Consider the following 19,371-nt stretch of genomic DNA (forward strand, 5'->3'; position numbering starts at 1 on the left):
AAAGAGGAAGTTGAAGCGCGTTGCATTGTGGGATGTAAAATCCAAAACATTGCGTTCTAATTCTAAATCGTATTACACTGTAAAGGCGGGACGTGCTTTAAACTGAGCGAATAGAGAACAATTAATATAAATATATATAGGCTAAATCTAAATTATTTTTGCAACGTTGCACCTTTCCTCCGTTATGAAATACATGAGCATCTCATCTCATGTGACCTCACCTGATGTGGGCTGCCGTCATCTCGCATGAATGTGTTCTGGACATTTGCACACTTCAGGAACGGTTCTGGATCGCCGAGTTTAGGAGCCCTTAGAGGTCGTGTTGGATTCTGACTGACATAGCCTTGTTTAGTTGCGGTTATTCTGACGCAGCTCCATTCTGCTCTTGATTCCAGGAACTTGTCGTTGTATGTGTAAAATGCTGAATGCTGCAGCAGCCGACAGAAATAAGGACCCGATCCTTGCTGTATTAAAAACCAGAGTGAAATCAGACAGGCACCTGAACGCTTTGGAAATATCTTCTGGCACGGGACAGCATGTCATTCACTTTGCCAAAGCATTTCCGAACATTACATGGCAGCCGTCTGAAGTTGAAGCACAGTCAATATCGAGGTGAATATGCGCAACACCTAACTTTATCTTAAATTCTCGGCTTTATTTGTAGACAAGAACAGCTTTGCGTATATTAATCTCTTAAAACATTCTCGCTGCTGCAGAAACGCATTGATTTGGTAGTTTGCCTATTCAAGTTATAATATTTCATCTCATTTACTGATTGATGAAGAGGCACAAGGTCGTTAAAATAGTTAATAATATGTCCATTATCGTTTACACATATATTTTCTGATTATGATACAAAGTTCACTTACGAAAGTTTGCTCGGAGTGCAGGTGCAGATATCTTTGGATAGATGGCGCTCTTCAGTCACTTTTAGAAAGTGCGTGGACCTAAATACTGGCATATTTTGTATGCTTAGTCTTTTAGTTTTTATTTATGAATGAAAAAAGAATGTCAAAATCCACTCCAATACGTGTTAGTGGTTATTAACCATTATAAATATTAATAGTTTTTATCAAAGTACACATTCTTGTCAGTGCACGTTATCCCAAAGAACAAAAACTTTGTATGCTAATCTAATCTGTTACTGCAACCTTAAAGGGTTAGTTCACCCAAAAATGAAAATTAGCCCATGATTTACTCACCCTCAAGCCATCCTAGGTGTATATGACTTTCTTCTTTCAGACGAATATAATCAGAGTTATATTAAAAAACATCCTGGCTAATCCAAGCTTTATAATGGCAGTGAATGGGGGTTGAGATTTTGAAGCCCAAAAAAGTGCATTCATTATAAAAGTAGGCCTACTCCACACGGCTCCAGTGGATTAAAGTCCTCATGAAATCAAAATCGATCTTATTTACTTTGTAAGCACACATGACAGGTCTTCGGGGGAACAATTAATCCGTGCAAGTTAATACACAGAAAAAAATGGTTTGCCGTGGTAATCTTTAATCAAAATCTGAAAAGTAACTTCCTGTCTGGAATGGCGTTCCCTTTCCGATGATGGCAGTTTGACGGCTTGGGTTTGAATATCCTTAACCACTCCCCTCCAACCGTTAGTCTGCTATGAGCGAGAGATGGAGAGGAGGAAGTGCTGAAGTAAAACCCTGCCCTCTATTCAATATTCCGCTTCACTTGGAAATACATCACAGCACTGAAATAAAATCAGCTGCAACTTCCGGTTCACTGGGACTTTAATAAAGGCCTTCTGAAGCGAACCGATGTGTTTAACCATATTTAAAACTTTATAAACTAAAATAACTTCTGACAGATGGCCATACACCTCGATTTACAGCGAAAGAGTAACCCCTGACCCGGCGCATGACGTATTAACAAACGCGGAAACCCAGAGGATAGAGCAAAACAAAACACAGGTCACGAATTAGAAGTATAAAACAAGAATTTTTAAAGAGAAATGTCGGAAGATTACGATATAAGAGAAGAAGAGCTTGAGTTTGGTGCCCAGCCGTAATAGTTTGAACCGCGAGAGGCGCCAAAGCTTGCTCTACTCTTCTACTTCATCACATCAGGGATTTCTCTTTTGGTGCAAGTCGACTTGTGAGGCCGTCTGTCGGTAGCTCGTTATTTTAGTTTATTACGTTTTAAATATGGTTATTTTTCTTACACAAATGCATCTCTTCACTTCAGAAGGCTTTTATTAACCCCCCTGGAGCCGTATGGATTACGTTTATGATGGATGGATGCACTTTTTTGGACTTCATAATTTCTTGGCCATCATAAAGCTTGGATTAGCCAGGACATTTTTTTATATAACTCCAATTGTATTCGTCTGAAAGAAGAATGTCATATACACCTTGGATGGTTTGAGGGTGAGTAAATCATGGGATAATTTTCATTTTTGGGTGAACTATCCCTTTAAATTAGCGTCACGTAGGCTGTGCGCACTTATCCACATAGCCACTTATCCACATTATCCACATTGCTTTGGAGTAATTGATTTAATGCCAGTCTATGTAATAATGGTTAGTGGAATAATAGCAAATAAGACAATTTTTGAAAACAAGTGTTATCATTGGGAAAAGGACGTGCATGTGTTTCAGGATCGAGTGGACCTCCACAATCCACTGCAAACTCACATTTAGATCTGACTCGTGGCTCGCCTGCGTTTCACAATCCAATCAATTCTGGGTGGATAAAACAAAGTCCTGCCTTACTTTTTTCTTCATGAATAATTTGTATTCTGAAATATATTTTGCCAATGCAAGGCCAAATTTGATGCCATTGCTCACCACTTTTGATAAAGCTGTGTGTGTTTTTTTATTTTTTGTATTGCTAATTCACAGAAATTATTCCTGTTCTCCTTTGAGTTGCTCAGTAACACAGCGAGAAAAAAATAATGGAGTATAGTGCAGTGATAAACACTTGTGACAGAGATGTATTAGTTCAAAGTTCACTCTTGATAATTCTTTAGAGACCATAAAAGGTTTCCTGCTACTCAATACCAAATATAAATTGCCAACTGAAGGCAACTTGCAATGACTTATCTCAAAATATATCAGTGTCATAGTTTTTTCTCAAGATGCACACCAGTAATGTTTTTTTTTTTTCTAATGCACATTTATAAAAGCTACTTAAATCTCCTAATTGAACTAAGGCTTAATCCTGGCTTAATCTAAACCCTGTCTGTGAAACCGGGCTTTTTATTTACTATATTGTGAATTATTTTTGTGGGTTTTTTGTGTGTGTTTTTGCAGTATTGAAGCCCATAGACAGTATCATAGGCTGCAGAACGTAAAGCCACCCATCTGTCTTGATGTGTCTCAGAGCTGGGAGAACTGGGGTGGATTTCAAGCCGAGTCATGTGACCTCATCGTGAACATCAACATGATGCACATCTCACCTCTGGCCTGCACAATGGTATCATGCTTGCTTGCTTGCTTTTATTTCTCTTTCTCTGTATTTGTTGAATGTCTGCATATAAAACCATCTATATTTTTTTGCTTTTTAGGGTTTGTTTAGTGGTGTTGGAAAAATACTGAAGCCCCAAGGATTGCTTCTGACCTATGGGGTATTTGTAGCATAATAAGCTCCAGCTCCTTGAATTATTATGCATCTGGTTACATGAATTGGCTTCTGAAGTCTTGCATCTGATATTTTTTTGCAGCCGTATGCTTTCAATGGATCAATAACTCCTCAGAGCAATGTTGACTTTGACCAAAGCTTGAGATACAGGTTAGTGATAAAGGAAATCACTGGCAAACAAGCAACGTCTGCATTGTTGCAAAGAGGTGTAGCTCCTTGATAACGTTTATTTCATTATGAGGTTCAGGCCTTAACATAGGGCACTTATAATTAGTGTTGGGGAAAGTTACTTTTAAAAGTAACGTGTTACAATGTTGCATTAAAAAGTAACTAGGCCAGTCCAAATCTGATTATTTGTGTATTCGATTGGAATCTGATCTGATCTTGTGTATTGCAACTGTTCAGGTCCGATTTGTGTGTCCATGCCACTCTTTCGTTTTCCGGGATATCTGCATTTGGTTTCTATGGCAATGACATTGCGTTGGTAGGCATACAGCAAAAATATCAACAACCTTAACATGGAGGGGTTTGCAATAGTGATGTTGTCTTATTTACAACATGACAATGTGTAGGTGCCGCACTGGACTACTGTGTCAAGGTAGCAGCAGAAATGTAGGAGGCGGTTTCCACCGGTTTCAAAACATGCCATTTTCTGCTTGTCCGGCACTTTGCAACAACACAACCTTGTTTCTGCAGTGACTTTCAGCATGTTTGCTGTAACAATGTCTGATGTTTATGTTTATTGTGGCGTGAGAAAGTCACATAAACCATGTGAAATTCCGATCTATGGAAGTAAAACAATGCCAAATATTTTAAACAAATTATTAAAAAAATTATATTATAAACAAAAAAGCTTGTTGAATTGCACTACTTGAAAATGCTTGCTTGCATTTTAATGCATTGTATTTTTAGGGCTTGCATTTTTATGGGCTGAAATTCAACATGGTTGTGTATTTTAAGATGTGAATATTTCAATTAAAAAAATTATTAAAAATTCAATAATCCACATTCACCTCTCAGATTTCACTTCTAAAATATGAATTATGTTGAAATATACAACCTATAATATTCGACAGGCAACTTTCCATCCATTTTATTTCGCTTTACAAATTCGCTTCCACAAATTTAGTGGTTCAAATTCGACAGAAAATTCAACAGTTCACTTCTGGGAATAGCAGTAGATTATTGAGCATAATCTCCATCTGCTGTTAGTCGACCTCACCAGCGGGTGGTGCAAGCGGCTGTTGACCACCAGAGCAACGGGTTGAGAGAGTCATTCATTCATTAAATGGATTTACAGAAATGGAGCAAGCGATACGTATACCACTACCTCCAACTCCGCAATGACGTCATTTTCGCTCATGCGGACCTGTCGAGTATAAACCAAGCTTAAAGGGTTAGTTCACCAAAAAAGAAAAATCTGTAAGTACTCACCCTCATGTTGTTCCAAACTCCCGAGCTCTCTGACCCCTCCATAGACAGCAATTTAATAAACACTTTCACGGCCCAAAAAGGAATAAAAAAACCATCGTTGAAATCGTCCATGTGAGTCCAGTGGTTCAACCCTTAATTTTATGAAGCGACGAGGATACATTTTTTGGATTTTTAATTAACATTATCTAATAGTAAATTAGTCAAATCTAAGAATGTTTCGATATGAAGACTTCAGATGCAAAAGCCTCTAAGTCTGTCTGACGTTTTTCTTTAAAATAAGCATTTTTGTCAGGCTTCTATGGATAGGTTTCTACCTAAGTACTGGTACTTCTGAATGGGCTGAGGCTGGGATTTAGTGTGTTTGAAGTGAAAGTATATGATGAACGTATACTATATGCGGAGAGCATCCATTCAGTATCTCATTTTTGACCGAAGTGGCTTTAGAGGCTTTTGCATCTGAACTCTTTATATTTGTACGGGAAGACAAGACACAAATACTGCAGTGTAAGAATTATTACACTGCAAAAGTCATATCATATCATATTTTTGTACCAATGTTGCTTTACAGAAATCCAGAGTGGGGTCTAAGAGATGTATCATTACTGAAAACGCTAGGCCAAGAAAATGGACTGCGATTGGATGAAATTGTGAGTGCTATTACTAAAATGAATTGCTTAATGCATCTGGTTTAGTGCAAGTGCATGCTTGATGAAAATAATCAATTCTCCCTTGCTTACTTCTGTTCATTACAAATCTTGCTGTAAAGGTTTTTCTTAGAAGCTACGATCCATTACTTGACTGTGATCCACTGCTAATGAATTTGATATCATGCCTCATTCACCTCTTTCTTGCTTTTAAAAAAGATTGGCTTGATTATGTGATGATTCACCACCTTGGGACATAGTAGGCTTGTAAATGCATCTGTTTTTGTTTTGATTTCTCTAGGTTGACATGCCCGCCAACAACAAGTGCTTATTGTTTCACAAGGACAGTGTGGTTTGATATAATATCATTTTTATCACACTGTATTTGCATCTGGGTGGACTCTGCAGCATTTTAACAGTTCAAAGATAGTGAATAATAAAAAGGCTTAGCTGAAATTTGTAATCTCTATCTTTTTGGCAAAGATGTGTTTTAGCTGGATGAAATGTGTTTTTTTGTTTTGTTTTTTTTTTGGTCAACTTTTTACAACGAAGGAATAATAAACATATGTTTAAAATGATGTGTACTCCGATTTGAACATCTTTGTTTTTGTACACCTGATAAATGTGTATCTTGAATGAAATGCGAGTTGCTTTGAATATCACTGATTCTTGAGATAAGGGACAAAACATGTCCTAAACACAGCCATATGTATGTTAAAAAGTAAGAATATCAAGAAAATTTAAATATTTAAAAAGTTACATCTAAAGGAAATTTGCATACTGGTATTTTAAAAGCACACTCTGTACTTGGAAACTGATGTAATTGAACCTGTCCTCAGCATGAGGTCACAATTTAAAACTGCCAAACAAAGTGTTTCAAAATGTAACAAATTAAAATAAAATAAAATACACAGTTACATTAAAAGGTGGAGATATTTAAGATATCAAACATTACAAAAACAAAATTGCTGCACTGTACAACACGTTGTTATGGTGGGGGGGAAAAATGTGTCAACTCTGTCAGGTTTTATGTCTGATGGTTAATAAGTGCTCTCAAAGGCTGTATGAAGTGATTTAATGTTGTTGTTTTTTTGCATATGGAGAATTCTTCTAATGCTGTTTCATGTATTTTATGATTTGGCTCTTTTACTGAACACCAATATTACATAACTGAAGACTTTAAACTGTTTTTGGATTGATAAAATTAGCATGCTTTTTAGTGCATCTGACAAAGTTGACACAAATTAAGTAATGGAGAGAATAAATATAATTTTTTAGGGGAAAAAATGAAGAAATAAGCCCGTTCCCTTACATGGTTCATTATCTGAGACTTTAGTCTACAAAAATACCCATTTTTAATAATGTGTTAATTTGTATTTTTTAACATCTAAAACATGTTTTGTCCCTTATCTCAAGAATCATATGCATAAATGCAAATGCATTATTTTAATCACATTGGTGGGTAATATCAATTTACCATTTTAAATCATAGTTGCAATGGATACCTTGTATGCCTGTAGATAAAAAACTTTAAACTCTCACATTTCAAGGCAGAATATTTGTTTGAATTTTCATGACCGTGAATTTTCAACCGTACATTTCACTAGTACGGTTAATTGCTGCTCTTCCTTTATGCGATTGAAGTTCCTTGATCAATAAAGAATATCAATCTGTTTATTGACTATAGATTGTGTCTTCATTGAACTCTGGTGTCTTTTGTTTTGTTTGTAGAATGGTTTACTGGCGGTAAGTCGGAACTAAAGATCATGATCCGAAGGTGTTACACCGAAAATTGCCCCCAACATGGGAGGTGCAGCGGATACGAGTGGATCGCAGTAGTCGGCGAAAGATTATTTGAACACAACCCGATTTATTATACTGTATCGTTTTAATCTTTTTTCTTTCTAAAGACTTTAAACACACTCTATCCGCTTCACTATCGCAAATCACCCAGAACAGGCAACAGTTTAAGCCACGGCGGAGCAAGTTGAGTGTCTATTTTTGTCTCCTGCCTTAAAAGCACAGTGTGTTAGTTCGTATGAATCTTATATTTCCATAAATACTTGAATAATGTCAACGACATCGCTGGATAAAGAGCTGCAGGAGCGTCTGAGAGAGGCCAGCGCAATCGGAGACATTGATGAGGTGAAGACTTTAGTGGAGAGCGGAGTCAACGTCAACTCTCAGAATGAGATCAACGGATGGTGCGTATAAACACTGACCCGACCGGTTAAATTACTTATTTCATTTATTTACTTGTGCACGGTTATATTAACCTTTCCTTCGGGAACAATTCGCCTTTATTCTGAAGATAAGAGAGCTCCTGGCCACACTTGATACCCGACAGTAAATACGTTAAGGGGCCATTCATTTAATTGCACATAATTAATTCAAAATATATAATGGCAAGGTTCACAGATACATAATTTATAATAATTACTGCAATTTTCTGTTTAAAAAACAAGACTTGTCCATTTTGATTTCTTGGTAACTTGTCCATTTTAGAATGGGGGTCCCTCACATGAGGATGATCCTATTTGGGGTATCTAAAAGATTGATCTAGGAGGACACAAGAGTCAGGTTCATGGGATACTATTACCTATAGAGGCTTTTTACTCTGGAAATTGTTAAAAGTGCAGTATGTAATGTTAAAATACTTTTTTGTAGAGACAATTTGTAAGACATTTGTAGGTTGATTTCCCTGTAAAGTGCAAACACTGGGAGTATTCCAGAGACATATATGCGACATACCCGGGTAATTTTACTCAAGAGTAATCGATAATCTCAACTTTCATTCCAAAAACGAAGGTAACTAATTTAGTAGCCATAGCAACTTACTCTCTGAAAGGCACAATATGTACGATTTTTGGATCAAAATATCCAATATATTTGCTGACGTGTGTACTTGCATTTATCCCAAATGTTTAAATCCAGAGAAATAAGCTATTTTAACCAGGACAGGGACAGTGTCTGCGTCGATGACATCATACCCGCATTACCCTCGATTTCCGTGGAAACATAAAGACGCTTTAATATATTATATTTGACAGGTGAGCAACTGTTTGGATACATTCATCGACAGAACACTAATTGTTATTATATAGCTCAACACAGTTAGTCTTATTGTTTAAATCTTGTTTTCTTGATTTACCGCGAGTACCATGTTTTACCATGCCTAATATCGATCTAGCTCACTGCAGTTTGCCACAAATGTCTCATAGTAGCCGCTGAGCGAACTCACAGAGTAGCATTATAACATAACCTTCAACACACTCAAATAATGTATCTAATACAATAAAACAGTGCTGCGTTACCCCACATACGCATTAGCGAAAGAAGCGGAAGCATTGTGCACGCGCGTCTCTCATTAGCAATCGCTCCAGCAGCCTCGTTTCGTTTCCACCCTACTTAATACTAAAGTAACATTAGTAAATCTTTAATACATTCGCTCATCCATGAATATGATTTCTGCCCCGAGTCCTGTCGGATTCTTTTCCATAGAGGTATAGAGGTGAAGACAACAACTCCCATGATTCCACGAAATCAAGGCGTCATCAAGCTACGCCTTTGTTTTGAATAAGCAACCTCAAGTGGCAAAAATTACATATTGTGCCTTTAACCTAACCTGCTCTGGGAGTAGCTAATGTTCCAGAGTTAAGTTGTCTCAATGGTTTTCAATGCATGATGAGGCTCTCCAGTGAGCATAACAGATTTCACACAATATTATTATATAGTTGTAGATTATAACATTACATAATTCAAATGTTATTTTGTTCTAATTACATTTTTTCTTATTTTATTTTATTCTCGTATCGTAGATGTGCATTCAAAAGGTTTTTGAATGAAAATGGGACATTTTCTACATTGCATATGTGATACCGATGTGGAAGTAAAATGGCTAAACATAAAAAATACACTTATGCGACCATATTATCTTTGAAAGCACAGGCTTTTTTTAGGTCAATCCATTTCTCTTTTTTTATTTCTATATTTAACACCAGACAAACAATATAATTCTTGTTCAAAGTAATAAAAGCCTTTTTAAAGAAAGATACAAAACCGCTCACTAGGTGGCGATATGCTCTAAGAATGTAAATGGCCATTAAACAAAAGAAGAAGAAAGAAGTAGCGTCTGTTTACATGGCCCTGTCCCAAATGGCACACTTCAAATGCACTTTTGGGCTTGGCACGCTTGGTTTTGGCCGTTCATTTACACGACACGATGTTTTGTGGGCCTGAAAACGTGTTTCAAAGAGCAAGCTTTCAAAAGCGACACTTGTTATCATATTTGTGAAAACGGTCACGTCATGCGCATGCGTATTATGTGGTCAGTCTAAATGCAAGTAGTGTTTCTTTACAAAGTGACATCGCCAACTACTGGCCTGGCATGAATAATACAACACAACGCTTTTTGTCGTTTTCACAGATCCGTGTGAACGGGGATCAGTTTGTCAACATTGTCGTCTGTACGCGAAAATGTTCTGCTTTTACTACATCGTTGTCATGTAAACGTACCCATAAACTGCTGTCATTTGGAGCAGGAGATAAAGGGGGAGTGGCTTTAATGCATCAGAAATGTCACTTTGCTCAGTGCTGATGGTTGCTTAAGTGTTTAATATATAACATTACTTTTCTATGGGGATAAAAGTGGCCATAACAGGGTTTAAAATGCATTAACCCAGGGTCATCATGTAATGCGAAAAGCTCTATTTGACATGTAGAGCAGGACTGAGGAAAATGTAATGGTTTCGGATTGCTGTATAGATACAGTATTACAGTCCTTACCTTTCAGGTCATGTCGCTTGGCAGCATTCCTGAAATGCTTAATAAGACAGCTTGTCTTTAGGAGTATGTGAAGCGCTCTGTTTACTCACTACTGATATTTGTTGATCAACTAACTTGAGGTGATTTGTTCTGACGTTCATGCCAAGCCTTGACTGCTTTGTTGTTGTAATGCATGAATGCATTTGACAGATGCACTGTGGAAAGTCATGTTTAAGATGTTCTGATGTCCTCTGTTCATCTAGGACATGTTTGCATTGGGCCTGTAAAAGAAACCACAAACAGATAGTGGCCTATCTGTTGAACGCCGGAGCCGATAAAGACATCCTAACAGCGAAAGAGGAGTTAGCTGTTCAACTCACTTCTAAACCTGAAATCAGAAGACTACTTGGAGGTACGCTTTCAGAAAAACACCTACCATCCATTCCCAGGATTTGATGCGCTCAGATGCTTCCTAAGCCCTCATACAAATTCTAGACATTTACACAATTTACAATTATCTAGCTGAAGTGTTTTGTTGACTAGAATATGTCCACTAGAATATAAGGGCGTGTGGATAGCGTACCAGCGTGTTTAGATACAAATCATATATTGCATGTACATTCCGATACAAATGCGAGTCATTCTCATTTGTGAATGCATAAGAGCATTTATGAATTCATATATATTTGCATTAAAGTTAATTTTATATAATTTTTACATTTTTAATATATATATTTTTTTAATTATTGAAAAATTAATAAGTTAAAATTAATTAAATAAAAGGTTTTAATATACTTTTTTCATTCACGATGCATAATATTTCAGTACCACATTGGTTGTCAACTAATATTAGATTTATTTTTATTATTATTATTTATCAGTAATATTATTATGTAACTGTCAATATTTGATTATTTATTTAGATTACCTATGCCATTATCTAACACTCACTTAAAGTTAATCTTTAAAAACTAATAATTTATTTACAATGTTAAATGCAATATTTAGCAAATCTCAAAATGAATATTTTTATCTTGTTTATTATTTCATTTTAATTATTATTATATTACATATAATATTGTGATGCCCAAATTCACTTGTAGCACTTAAAATTATTGATCTTATTATATTATATTGTGATGCCTAAATTGTAGGATTTAAAACCTTTTTTTTAGTTAGTGTTTTATTTCTTAACTATTTAGTTAAAATATAGAGTTTATCGGCCATAACAATGACAATTCCTAAAAACACTAAAATACATATTAAAATTGAAAATCCTTATTCCACTGGTTTTTTATTTTATTTTTTGGTTTTAAAGCTTAAAGCAGCACTAGGTAACTTTTCAACCTTCATAATATATTTTCAAAACTCTTGTGATGATACATCGACTTACAATAGGTTGAATGACACGTCTGCCATAGCCTGACGGGGTCTGTATCGTTTTTAATCGTACTTTTAAACTTCGGGTTTCGGGTAGTAACCCGAGAACAAAAAGAACTACAAAATTCGACTGCTTTACGGCATATACGTCACTTCCACCACCATCCCCACTTCCTTAAATTCGGACGTGCGTGAAAAAATCGCTCGCAAATCATTTGTTTGCCGAATGTTATAGTCATGGCCGAAGCAGCACAGAAAAATAAGAAAGCAAAGGTTTTGTCTGAGGAAAGCAAAAAGAGGAAACGAGAAAGTGATGGGATTAAAGGCAGGACGAGGATCAACATTGGGCCAGCGTTTGCTCGAGGGTGTGAGCTGGAGGAGGAGGGGCTACATTCTTGCAAGTAAATACGTAATACATACAAAATCATATTTTAGGATACCTAACATGTCTGTGATATTGGTTTATTTGTCTTTCCTCAAGCTTTAATGCAAATCGATTTTTCGAATTTGCAGATTCATCTATGGTAGCTTGATATTATAATATTGACGATGTATGGTTATTACCTACCACTCAAACATTGAATTGAAGTATCATATAGATTCCGTAAAACGGGAACCAATAGACTAGGCTACTATAATGACGCTGGCTTGTAAACGTGAGCATCGCGATCATTTGGCGTTTGAAAAAAATAAAACCCATGAAATTGTATTCATATGACATGCTGAAACATATGCCACTGTACCTGGGATGAAGACATTTCACACGCGACGCAAGCAGAACACCTGAATCTAAACTCCGGCAGTGTTCAGGGCTATCATAGTTGTCATGTCAACAAATGCACGTGCGATGCATCCCCTGATGTAGAGTGACCGTTTACGACAGTAGTAGAGGACAATACTGTTTCACAACTGTAGGGGGAGCCCGAGAGCAAAAGTTACCTAGTGCGGCTTTAAACTATTCTTTAAAAATACTACTAATTTAAAAGCAAATCTGAAAATAAATATAATTTTTTCACTTTTACAACTAGTTTTGAGTGTTTTATTTTTTCAGTTATTTAGACAAAATATTAATATCTACAATTTGTCGGTCAATGGCCATAACAGTATACTTTAATTATTAATTTATTGTCATTATTGTTATCATTTATAATCATTTTTGTTGTTCATTTTTCTTAATTTTTTTAAATACAAACATAAAACAACAGAAAACCTTCCTTATATGTTCATAATGCCCTTTAATGTCTTAATGCCGTCATATTCATGTTTATCGTTCCTTCTCCAGTGGAAGAGGAAGACATGCCTGAGGTGAAGGAACCAGAGCTGCCAATCATTCCAAACTATCTTTCCAACCCGCCCTTCCTGTTCAGCAAGATAGATAAAGATAGCCTGAGCATAGCACAGCAAAACGGCACCAACAATCATCTAGAGCCCCTGGAGTCAGAACCAGCGACCTTGTCGCCGACGCAAGAGCAGCAGATCCCGCCTCAGCATCAGCAGCCCAAGAGCCTTTACTCAGACAGCCAGAGCCAGCAGGAGTTACCCTACGTCCCCGTGGTGGAGCAGAACGGCATGGTGCCCAGCCCTGTGGTCAACGGCGGCCTACCAATGGAGCTCTCCTCAGAGACTCTTCACACCAACCACTGCGAGTTTACACACGCTCATCCTATCACACAGAACGGACAAGTGTGTCCCACGCTTCCTTCTCCCGGCGGAAGCAGCAGTCAGCCGCAGGTTCCCAACGCCGCCATCACCCGGCAACCGTCGATCCCGCAGCAGATCAACTGCTCCCAGCTCGGTGGCTCCATACCGGCCTTCCAACCCTTCTTTTTCACCAGCACTTTTCCAGTTAACGTACAAGGTACAGTGTGGGTTTGTTTCTGTGGCCTGTCATACACACCTCCGCTTTCACCGCCACATAAAAAAAAGTGCTGCAGATAGAGTCACTGAAGGGTGATTTTTTTTTTTTGCTTGGTACCAAGAAAGCAGATTTACAGTGTAGGATACACTGAAATTAATGAAAGAAAATGACAACAGCAACATGTATTTGTTACTATATGTTTTATGTTAAAATTATATATAAATATATTTACTTATAAATGTATTTATTTATGTTATGCATATACATTTAGCAGAACATATATAGAGCTAGATTTATGTTAGAGAGCACATATATTTCAATAGGGGAAAAATATACATATATAAACACCACTTTTGAGGAAAAAATACATCTGTAGTGTGAAGTGGTCAAAAACAAAAAATGTAAAACATCACTTAAAGGGCAATCTAAAAGAGTCAATAACTTTGTAAATTCTCTTACTGTTTTTTGAATATTTTTACTGAAATGTGTCCTATTGTGTGACATAGAAAGAATACAGGGGTGTCGCACCAAAGAACAACAGAAATGAAAACTTTTATAGTGGTTCCAAAAAAGTTAAATATTTTAACAATTCTGAGACACTTACTATGTGCACTTAGCATGTCATGGGCTTCACAGTAACATGACCTTGAATGGGGTCCTTCAACTAATTAAACTTGTCAGTGGAATTGCCCGATTTAAAATAAATCAGCATATGGTGTCCCACCAGAGGACATGATTGTCAGTGATGAAAAATGTCTCAAGATCCTACGCTTTTGAAATTTATGGATAAAAAAATTATTGCCATTTACTAAAATAGACACTTGTAAAATTATGCCTGAGGTATTTATTAACATTTGTATGCTTTTCTTTTTAATTTATAAAAGTAGTAACTTATTGAACCATGCTTGAGACAGTCACACCATAGGACAATTTTGAGATTTGGCTCAAAAATAAATACACAGCAATAACACAGCAGTCTTTATATACAGGTCCATGTAAGACAACAATTATTTTTAACCATTTAATGCATTTTTATCTATTATATATTAGACTCCTGAAAAATGTATCCGATTTTCCACAAAAATATGAAGCAGCACAACTGTTTTCAACACTGATAATAATCAGAAATGTTTCTTGAGCAGCAAATCATTATAGTATGATTTCTGAAGAATCACGTGACACTGAAGACTGGAGTAATGATGCTGAAAATTCAGCTTTGACATCACAGGAATACATTACATTTTAAAATATATTCAAAAATAAATGTTTAAATTGTAATAATATTTCGCAATATTGCTGTTCATACTGTATTTTTTGTATATTTTGTATCAAATAAATCCAGCCTTGATGAGCATAAGAGACATTTGTCAAAAACATAAAAAAAACCTCATACCGAGTACCGACCCCAAACTTTTGAACAGTATCTATATATAAATATATCTGAATAGAATTTTGTGCATCTATTTTACAGTAAATCTTGGCTTTCTCAGTCATACACTTACATTTAAGGGATTTAGAAAGATGTTCTTTTGCATATTGCTCATTCCAACATGACTTGAAGGCAGCAGATCTCCACAAACACGCTTCCTTTAAATGTGCATGCACCAAACAGACTGGTTTGAGGAATTCACAATCTTGCTGTCTCTTCCCAGAGCTCGTCCTGAAGGTCCGCATCCAGAACACCAATGTCAGAGAGAACGACTTCATCGAGGTGGAGCTGGACAGGCAGGAGCTGACGTACCGCGCCCTCCTCCGCGTGTGCTGCCGGGAGTTAGACATCAGCGCAGAGCACGTGGAGAAGATCCGCAAGCTGCCCAACACTATGCTCAGAAAGGTGAGGCCTGAGCCTATTAACAGCTTAGTCAACTCGCCCAGATTTGATGGATGTGGTCTGGATCTCACAGCCGACTAACAGTCCTAACAGGGATGGAAACTCAGATATTACTGATTTGGAACGCTCTACATAAGCAGTAGATTATCAGTTTGGCTTTAGAATGTTTCTGCCAGGCACATAAAATTGTCAGGTTTTTAATTCATTATTTTAAAATAATTATTAGGGCTGCAACAACTAATCAATAATAATCGATAATGAAAATCATTGACCACGAATTTCATTATCGATTAGTCGGGTCTGCCCTCTGTGCACAGAAAACTTCCACCAGTCATGCCAATTTACAGCACTGAATAACGCATTGCTATGGACAAAATGCATCTAAAAATAGTGGAGGAAACAGAGTGAGCTGCTGTGGGAAAGGTACATGACCTAAGTGCCCAAAACATGATGAGAATTCTTTATTTGAAGCTTCGAGCGAATGCATTAGCATTTAACATACCCTGTCATGCGCTTTGATAGATGCATGTGCGTCCTCAGTGCAAAACGTTCATTTTACAGGTTGTATCTTTATTTGTAAATGTTACTAATTCACGCGAGTATTTCCATTTTGCATGAAAGTGCGTCCTGACAGTCTGCATTAAGCTTTAAACTTCACTTAACGAGCGTCAAACAGACGGAACACAGTAGAGTGGGAGACAATTAATATTCAGCGCAAAAATATTAATTTTGCTGAAATATCTGTTGTTGGATGCTAAATTTATATTTAAAAGTTAACATGTAATTCAAGTATTTTATGTAACTGTAAAAGGATAGCAACTTGTAATTGAATATAAATGTAAGACTAAATGTACGTTTCTACAGGATAAAGAAATTACAGTTACAGGTTACTTTGTCCATAGCGAATGTGTGTGTGTTCCTGCAGAACATTCCTCTTTTAACATCATTGGGGACAACATGTAGGGATTTAACAACATGTAGGGATTTAAACTGTCCTTTTGCTTAGCAACTTTTTTGCACGTAATGTATAGTACAGATATACACTTACAAAAATTAACCATGTTTTTATTATAGTAAATCCATGTTTTTGGTATATTGATTACCATTTGTATAACCACACAAATACCATAGTTAAACTATGGATTTGAAGCAAAACAATGGTTAATTTTTGCTTACAATGGAATAACCCTGTTTTATTTTTTTTAAATTAACTGTAAAACCATGGTTAATTTTTGTAATATTCACTATGTATGTTTTCATAGTACTTAGCTGACATGTTTGTTCGAAGGACAGCATTATTGGGAAGGATGTGGAATAGTGTTTTGTTAATAAAAAAGGGGATTTTATACGATTAATCGAAAAAATTATCTGCCAACTAATCGGTTATCAAAATAATTGTTAGTTGCAGCCCTAATAATAGTTTATTATTTTAATCAATTACTTTTAATTATTCTATTTAATTTAATGGATTGCTTTACATTAATTTACAATTATTTTGTTTCTTATTGATTGTTTTTGTGTGAAACGAATTAGAAGAAGAAGAATCTAATCACAATTTCTGTCATTTTTTGAATTTTTTTTTTTCTTACTCATATCTGCATGTGCTCTGAGTTTGGGTCACTTATAACATCCATTTGGGAATGCAACATGCAAACCACCTTTTAATGAGAAGCGCCTGTTTCCTACCTTTGCAATGACATTAGCCAATCACAACAGTGGCTGTTTACTGACAAGCATTTAAAAAATGGGTCAGAATGAGGTTTGAAATTAATTGTTTTTCCACATATATATATATATATATATATATATATATATATATATATATATATATATATATATATATATATATATATATATATATATATATATATATATATATATATATATATATATATATATATATTATTAACATGAGGAACATATTAAAATAATAAAATGACCAATTCAAATAATAAAAAAGGAACAAGGAACATATTAAAATGATAAAATAAAAAATGCATATGACCCCTTTAAAGGTCAGTGCTGTGCGATTTCGAGGAATAATAATTATTATATTGATTATTATCACCGCTATATTTAAAAAAAATTCAGTGAAAGTTTACAATGGTAATGTTTCTTATTTTGTTTAATATTTTTATTTTACAGCACAACTGTAAAATTATGATGCAAATGAATGGCTTTTTTTTTTTTTTTTTTTTTTCAAACATTAAACTATCAAGATTTTATTTTGGCAGAAAACCACAGGTTTACAGTCAACAGTTTATAGTATCAACGCCCACTCTCTACTGCTTGTGAGTTAAGTGTTTTGAAAACATTATCCATATATAAAATCATCATTTACAGACAAAGCATTATGAAGACCTTCGCTAATGGTCTGTGATGCAACTGGTGTCAGATTCTTTGCTAACTCTCCATTATGAGCCTCTTTTACAAAACAAAATGCTAAGAACAAACATATAATCCTCATACGCGATACAGGACGCCATTAAAATAAACCATCCACTTGTTCCTGATGTTGGGATCCTTCTGAAGTCTGTACAGAGACGCAACCGAGCTGTTTACTAATACTAAAAGGACTGGAGTGTTCATTCACTCTTCCATTTGTCCTATTGTCGACAGACTCAGGCGTGTGGAGTACGTCAGAAACTAAACGCACATACACTCACCTAAAGGATTATTAGCAACACATACTAATACTGTGTTTGACCCCCTTTCGCCTTCAGAACTGCCTTAATTCTACGTGGCATTGATTCAACAAGGTGCTGAAAGCATTCTTTAGAAATGTTGGCCCATATTGATAGGATAGCATCTTGCAGTTGATGGAGATTTGTGGGATGCACATCCAGGGCACGAAGCTCCCGTTCCACCACATCCCAAAGATGCTCTATTGGGTTGAGATCTGGTGACTGTGGGGGCCATTTTAGTACAGTGAACTCATTGTCATGTTCAAGAAACCAATTTGAAATGATTCGAGCTTTGTGACATGGTGCATTATCCTGCTGGAAGTAGCCATCAGAGGATGGGTACATGGTGGTCATAAAGGGATGGACATGGTCAGAAACAATGCTCAGGTAGGCCGTGGCATTTAAACGATGCCCGATTGGCACTAAGGGGCCTAAAGTGTGCCAAGAAAACATCCCCCACACCATTACACCACCACCAGCAGCCTACACAGTGGTAAAAAGGCATGATGGATCCATGTTCTCATTCTGTTTACGCCAAATTCTGACTCTACCATCTGAATGTCTCAACAGAAATCGAGACTAATCAGACCAGGCAACATTTTTCCAGTCTTCAACTGTCCAGTTTTGGTGAGCTTGTGCAAATTGTAGCCTCTTTTTCCTATTTGTAGTGGAGATGAGTGGTACCCGGTGGGGTCTTCTGCTGTTGTAGCCCATCCGCCTCAAGGTTGTGCTTGTTGTGGCTTCACAAATGCTTTGCTGCATACCTCGGTTGTAACGAGTGGTTATTTCAGTCAAAGTTGCTCTTCTATCAGCTTGAATCAGTCAGCCCATTCTCCTCTGACCTCTAGCATCAACAAGGCATTTTCGCCCACAGGACTGCCGCATACTGGATGTTTTTCCCTTTTCACACCATTCTTTGAAAACCCTAGAAATGGCTGTGCGTGAAAATCCCAGTAACTGAGCAGATTGTGAAATACTCAGACCGGCCCGTTTGGCACCAACCATGCCACGCTCAAAATTGCTTAAATCACCTTTCTTTCCCATTCTGACATTCAGTTTGGAGTTCAGGAGATTGTCTTGACCAGGACCACACCCCTAAATGCATTGAAGCAACTGCCTTGTGATTGAGAAATCACAGGTGTTCCAAATAATCCTTTAGGTGAGTGTATGTATTC

General features: G+C 36.5%; 2 protein-coding genes across 3 annotated transcripts in view; both read left to right on the forward strand.

Annotated features, from left to right (window-relative positions):
• Window positions 1-8: 8 nt before the first annotated feature.
• Window positions 9-7,356, forward strand: mettl26 (methyltransferase like 26). The gene is made up of 7 exons (XM_079829604.1): window positions 9-316; window positions 396-612; window positions 3,274-3,436; window positions 3,528-3,587; window positions 3,684-3,751; window positions 5,604-5,682; window positions 5,981-7,356. Exons 1-7 carry the CDS (start codon window positions 247-249, stop codon window positions 6,035-6,037), a joined length of 714 nt encoding a protein of 237 aa, XP_079685730.1. The 5' UTR covers window positions 9-246; the 3' UTR covers window positions 6,038-7,356.
• Window positions 7,357-7,458: 102 nt separating this feature from the next.
• Window positions 7,459-19,371, forward strand: part of ankrd40 (ankyrin repeat domain 40) — a 52,387-nt gene continuing 40,474 nt past the window's right edge. Inside the window, exons 1-4 of one of the 2 annotated variants that reach the window (XM_079827533.1) lie at window positions 7,459-7,883; window positions 10,707-10,855; window positions 13,106-13,681; window positions 15,334-15,515. In XM_079827533.1, the coding sequence (XP_079683659.1) occupies window positions 7,750-7,883; window positions 10,707-10,855; window positions 13,106-13,681; window positions 15,334-15,515 (1,041 nt within the window). In that variant the 5' untranslated portion in view covers window positions 7,459-7,749. The remainder of the gene's footprint in view (window positions 7,884-10,706; window positions 10,856-13,105; window positions 13,682-15,333; window positions 15,516-19,371) is intronic. The other variant, XM_079827534.1, reaches the window with a different exon arrangement.

Source organism: Gobio gobio, assembly GCF_949357685.1.
Source record: "Gobio gobio genome assembly, chromosome: 1".
NCBI classification, from domain to species: Eukaryota; Metazoa; Chordata; class Actinopteri; order Cypriniformes; family Gobionidae; genus Gobio; species Gobio gobio.

Coding starts and splice junctions, on each gene's coding strand:
- mettl26 (XM_079829604.1), top strand. CDS start 247: ATGAATGTGTTCTGGACATTTGCACACTTCAGGAACGGTTCTGGATCG. Junction 317..395: donor GAGTTTAGGAGCCCTTAGAG/GTCGTGTTGGAT, acceptor TCTTGATTCCAG/GAACTTGTCGTTGTATGTGT. Junction 3,752..5,603: donor GACCAAAGCTTGAGATACAG/GTTAGTGATAAA, acceptor GTTGCTTTACAG/AAATCCAGAGTGGGGTCTAA.